At 58.7% G+C, this 5,804-nt stretch overlaps 2 protein-coding genes across 2 annotated transcripts; one reads left to right on the top strand and one right to left on the bottom strand.

Annotated features, from left to right (window-relative positions):
* Window positions 1-327: 327 nt before the first annotated feature.
* On the top strand, window positions 328-1,169 carry GCG54_00007128 (Hypoxanthine-guanine phosphoribosyltransferase; the record flags this gene model as incomplete). The annotated part of the gene is made up of 3 exons (XM_045407116.1): window positions 328-360; window positions 411-935; window positions 1,011-1,169. 3 exons carry the CDS (start codon window positions 328-330, stop codon window positions 1,167-1,169), a joined length of 717 nt encoding a protein of 238 aa, XP_045266037.1.
* Window positions 1,170-3,259: 2,090 nt separating this feature from the next.
* On the bottom strand, window positions 3,260-4,956 carry GCG54_00007129 (uncharacterized protein; the record flags this gene model as incomplete). Its single annotated transcript, XM_045407117.1, has 4 exons — window positions 3,260-4,015; window positions 4,070-4,207; window positions 4,262-4,849; window positions 4,903-4,956. 4 exons carry the CDS (start codon window positions 4,954-4,956, stop codon window positions 3,260-3,262), a joined length of 1,536 nt encoding a protein of 511 aa, XP_045266038.1.
* Between the last annotated feature and the right edge of the window lie 848 nt (window positions 4,957-5,804).

Here is a 5,804-nt window from a genome sequence, read left to right on the forward strand (position 1 = left end):
CATTTGCCCGCCCCAGGCTGCTGGTCCTTTTTTTTTTTTTCCCTTCTCGATCGTGAATAGCGGCACCTTTGGGACCCCTCCCCCCCTCCATCGAGTCTACTTAAGCTTCTCCTTTCTTTTGTTCTTTATTCTCTCCACGTCTCCTTCTCCTCGGTATATCCCACACCCGTCATCTCTCGCGACTCGTCGTACCTCTCCCACCAGCGAACACGAAGAAGAAAAGAAAGACAAGCCCGTCTCCAAATCTGCAGCATTCCAGTCCTACCCCGCAGCCACCCGGACAGACAAGAAAAAAAACCACCAAAAACCCAGACAAACACCGCCAACATGGTAGAGAAGCTCTACGTCACGTACAACGATGTCCGTTCCGCCCCTGCCTGTCTCTCTCCGTGTCTCTCTGTCCGCACGAGAACACACCGTGCTCCCCTAACCCTCCCCATCCGATGGCACCCTCGACCAAACACAATCTCCTAACACCTCTCAACCAGGTCCACAAGCTCTGCCAGGAGTCCGCGACCGAGATCCTCGAAAAGTTCCAGCCGCAGCTGATGATCGCCATCGGCGGCGGCGGCTTCATCCCCGCACGCATCCTGCGCTCCTTCCTCAAGCAGCCCGGCAGCCCCAACATCCCCATCCAGGCCATCGGCCTCTCCCTCTACGAGACCCTCCCCGAGACCCTCGGCGGCGTCGCCACCCCCGACGGCGCCCCCGAGGTCCCCGGCACAAAGGTCACCCGCACCCAGTGGCTCGACCTCAGCGCCCTCGGCGAGATGGAGAACCTCATCGGCAAGCGCATCCTCATCGTCGACGAGGTCGACGACACCCGCACCACCCTCGAGTACGCCGTCAAGGAGCTCGAGAAGGACGTCGAGGCCGCGCGCCAGCGCATGGGCGGCAAGGGCGAGAAGACCCAGTTTGGCATCTTTGTCCTGCACGTATGTTTATTGTCTCTTTGATTTCCCCCTGGTCTTTGTTTGCCAAGCAGGAGAGGTGCTGACTGATCGTTGCAGAACAAGGACAAGAAGAAGAAGGGCGTCCTGCCCGAGGACATGATGGCCTCCGGCCAATACTTCGTCGCCCGCACCGTCAAGGACATCTGGATCAACTACCCCTGGGAGGCCATCGACATTGACGAGCACGACCGCCTCGGCGCCGGCCAGCCCAAATAGACGAGACGAGGGAGGCTTGGCCATGCATATATACATAAAAACGAGCGACGCGAGAACGTGATTACGAGGGCGCTGGGAGGGGATTAGACTGAGGGGGCCGGGGTGCTACGGCCCGTAAAAAGGATACCAAGGGGCATACCGTCGAGTTGCCTGAGCATACATACCAAATGACATTTCAAAGTTTTACATGCCGGATCGTCTGTGAATCTGGTCCAGCGCCTGTTGTCGGGTGGGTCTGTATCTTTGGGCGGGTCGAGTACGGGGGCCAGGATGAACATGGCGAAGGCGGCTATCATGAATTCTCGGCTTGGCTGCAACCCATTCGGTTTCTTCCAGATCTCAACGACAGGACTGCATGGTAAGGCAGGAGACGACAGCCGGCCGACATCCCGGTCGAGATTCGAATATGCAAAGATCGAAGCTGACGTTTGGTTTTAAGCAAGAGATGCCTCGGCTAGTCCAGCATCTCGCATCCCACCTGCTCCAGTGCTATCGCCAGTTCTGTCAGCTCTACTTGACTGAAAGCCATTTTCTTCCTGCTCACGCCTGAGGTACCCAACGCCGGTCGAGGCGCTGACAAGACTGGTCGAATTCGGTCAGCCCTTCTTCAGCAGCACCCACTCCGTTGAGCTTCCGTCTTTTGGCGTCTGCAGTAAAGAGCTGGTCAATTATGACTTCAAGAGGCGTCCTGAAGCATCCCTATACCGCCATTCGTGATGGTCGGACTGAACGTCTCGCCCCGCGGATGCATCCGGCGCCGTGGAATCAGCCCTACCATTGTCCAACGACACTCATGGCGGTATATGTAAGCGGCGACGACACTCCTGTTGCTTCCATGTACCTTGCAAGCACAACCTGTCTCCTTCTTCGACACCCTCCAACCGCGTCAATGCGCGTCTGTCGAGGATCGCGCATGTCAGCCCATATCCAGGGGCTTGAAACAATCCACGAAGCCAGCCTTGCTGTTTCAAAAGGAACCATCCATCAGACGACGACGTTCAATCCAGGCCGCCAAAGCACGGGTATAAATCTCGGATAAAGCGAACACTCAAGTCAAAAACCTCTTCGCCGTGAAGAGAAATCCGCCATAATTGCCTGTCTTCACTCATACATCTCCGACATGCCTCCCCCGCGCCGAAAGAAGCACTCCCCGGAAGGCCCCACTCTTCCCCGAACATCCCGGGCACCATCCGGCCAACACCCCCGGCCCTCCCGCTCTTTCCCAAAATCACGTCTACAACCGCTCCCACCGCCGCCAATACCACACAAGGACGGCATCCACATTTCAGGCAGCGTCAACCTCAAAATAAACCAGACCTTGTCCATCGCCATGATGACAACGCCCGTCATACCGCTGCCGCTATCCACCCTGCTGGGCGTGACCCTGGCGGCGGCCACTGACGCTGTTCCCAAGGTAGATACCAAGTCTGGCAAGTGAGCCGGAGAAACTCCCGAACGATTGGTGCAACGTGTGGCGGCTCTTGTGGGATGGCACGAGATGGCTTGGGCTTGGTGCGTGCCGCGGCCCATGCCTGAACTTTCCGGAGTTCGGACCGAGCCGTGGAGGTTGCGACGGCCGGTTGTGGGCCGAGGAAGCGAGTCCGTCTGGTGAAAACGGTATAGGGATGTAATCTTTTGGGTCGCGTTTGGAGAGCGGGCTGGGTCGAGAACGGATGGAGGAAGATCGTCCGGTGCAGGGTCCGGTGCTTAGAGGGAGAAGATGCGCAGGATGTGTATAATATCTGCGCTCGTATTATTTTGGCAGTCTGGCTGGCTGGGTCAATGATAAACAGGTGATCAACTAAGCCGTCGTCGACACAAGCAAACCCTCGACATCGCGAATGGCTCCAACATCTGACTGCCCAAACGAGGCCAAGAATCTCAGTAGCATTAGATCGACGTATCAAGCGCATAAAAGCGCCACAAGTCCTGTTTTCCCTCAAATTCTGAACGCCAAAGAGGCTGACACAGGGTATTGTCTATGCACCAGTCAACTCCCGAACCCAAATATCACACACACACACACACACACACACACACACACACACACACACATACAACCTCCCCCACCCCAAAGACAGAGAGGGCTCTTACTCAATAATGGCCATCTCCGACGGACCGCCCTGGAACCACCCCATCTGGTACATCGCCATCCCGAACCCGCTCGCCTGGCTGACCGTCAGGCACTTGTCCAGCACCCACAGTTTCGTGTCCTTATCCGCCAGCGCCGACTTCAGCACCGCGATCATCGGCCAGAACATGCACCACGCCTGGAACCCCATGCCCTGCGCCTTGCACACGCTCTCGCGCCCGTCGAACCCGAAAATCACCCGGATCTGCTCGCACACCTGCTCCATCGCCGTCAGCCCGTGCGGCAGGTCCACCAGCGCGCGCAGCTGCTCGCGCGTCGGCTCGCCGAGCGCGATCAGCAGCGACAGGATCTGCTCGACCATGTGGAGCCGCACGGTGAGGTACAGCCCCTTGGCGATCGCGTTGGAAGCGGGCGAGTCGCGCCGCAGCAGCCCGTTGAAGGTGTTCACGCCGGGGTCGGGCAGGCCCGCGGCCGGGGGCGATTGGCGCGGGGCGGGGGCGGCGACGCGGTAGTTTGCCGCGGCTTCGAGGTCGCGGATGATTTCGATGCCCTCTTTGAAGACTGCCGTGACTCTGTCGACGGAGGCGTCGTGGATGGATGGAGAGGATGTGGTCTTGAGCACGGTGAACTTGTAGTCGATGGCGCGGGCGATGAGAGCCTCGACGACGCCGCCTTGCCTCTGCGCCCACGTGGCTTGTGTCAAGCCCGTCAGTATTGGCGACCGGCCATCTTGGCCGATGAAGATTTCGAGAATCTAGTATCAGTTTCAGCGGCGTGGTCAGGAAGAAGTCAGATGTGGAATGCTTACCCCCAACTGAGCGATGAATGCCAACGAGGCTTTGTCCAGCCACGTCGCGATCCCCTGCTCGGCTCTGTACCTGAGCAGCGCCAACGACCCGCGGCAGTGTGATGCTATCTTTGACGGAGTCTTATCCGGTATAATCGCCTGAACCCCGTTAGCCAACCTTCTCTCTCACTCTCACTTGTATCTCCATCTCACCTCAAAGAGGCCTAAAGTGAGTAAAGCCACCACAACAGAATCCTCCTTCGCCTTCTGCGGATCCCTCAACGCCGCACTAAGCTTCATCATCGCCCTCCCATAATGCTGCTTCGCCTGCGCCATCATGCCCGCCTGGCACAGCTGCAGCGACGAGCTCGCCAGCGCCGTCGCCTTCACCGCCTCCTCGAACACGCCCGGCGAGTTCACCGGCGGCTTCAGATCAAATAACAAATCGAAGAAGCCCACCTCGTTGCCGGACGTGTAGTTCGACTGGAAGTGCCGCATCGAGTAGATCTCCGAGTCGTACTGCACCGCGCGCGGCATCACCGTGACCCGGCGGATGAGCTCCTCCTCCTCGGACGAGTCGCTGCGCTGGCTCTCGGGCGAGCTCCCCTCCCCGAGGCCGCCGGGGCTGATGAACGTGGGGGCGTCGCCGCGCTCCTTGAGGCGCTTGGCGACGCGGACCTGGACCTGGTGCGCCGCGGAGGCATTCTGCTGGCGGTGGACGACCGTCCACGGGTCCGCGTAGCCTGGACACTGCCGGCCTAGGGATATGCAGCGGTTGCAGAAGGGCTTTTGCAGATCGCACTGAGACGGAGTCAGGTCAATTCGGACAGAACAAGGTGATTGGTGCAGCAGACCTTGACTTTCCTCGCCTTGCAGGCGAAGCAGCTCGCCGACGGCCGGCACCCCATGATGCGGCGCAGCGCTCCGGAGGCACACCCCGATACGTACGTTCAGTCCCTTCAGTGCCCGACCGCCAGCCCCACGTCAGCTAAGCTAGGTCGGCGCGCGATAGCTTCGGGGGCCTGGAATGAGCGCGGAGGACATAAGGGAGCCAAGCGGGGTGAGGCTTCGGGGTGATGCGGTCTCGATGAAGAGATTAGTCGCCGTCCTGGAACGAGGACGGCATTCACTTTCTAAACTGTCGTCGGGCAAGACGGTTAATGAGCGACGTTTTCGATTCGTAAGAAGGGAGCTTGTGCACCCGGTGGGCTGGGCTCACTACGTCGTCCTAGGCGTAGCGCAGGGGATTAAACCTTCCCGCTACCTTAGAGACGCTACTACGCCAGCTATGATGAGGTAATGGGCGCGTCGCAAACGGCGTATGGTTAGGGGGGTGAGGGGATGCTTAAGGTGCTCGTAGCGAGTCATTGTCGCATTCGCAGGCCTTTCAGAGGTTCTCCTGCGACAACGACGACTCGTGTCTCATCACCGCCATAGCGCCGAAACTCTAAAACCAAAGACAACATGGAAGAGCTGCCCTAGTGTGGGCAGTCTTGCTGCTCTAACGGCGGGACCTGGGAAGCTCTTCCATATGCCTGTGAAGTCCAAATAAGCTTTTGCTGACCTTGGAGGAGAGCTCCCTTCTCCCCATGCAAGGGTGAGCGTGGGAGTGCATCGTGGGCATGGCCTGCCTCCCATCTGATGAGACGAGCGGTGAGACATTGCGAGAACAGGCAACTCTAGCCTCTGCTTTCTGGAAGCTAGTTTTCTAAGCAAGGTTTTGCAGTACGGAAATCCCGAAATTATATGGTCAATT

Source organism: Colletotrichum gloeosporioides (assembly GCF_011800055.1).
Source record: "Colletotrichum gloeosporioides strain Lc1 chromosome Unknown consensus_32, whole genome shotgun sequence".
NCBI classification, from domain to species: domain Eukaryota; kingdom Fungi; phylum Ascomycota; class Sordariomycetes; order Glomerellales; family Glomerellaceae; genus Colletotrichum; species Colletotrichum gloeosporioides.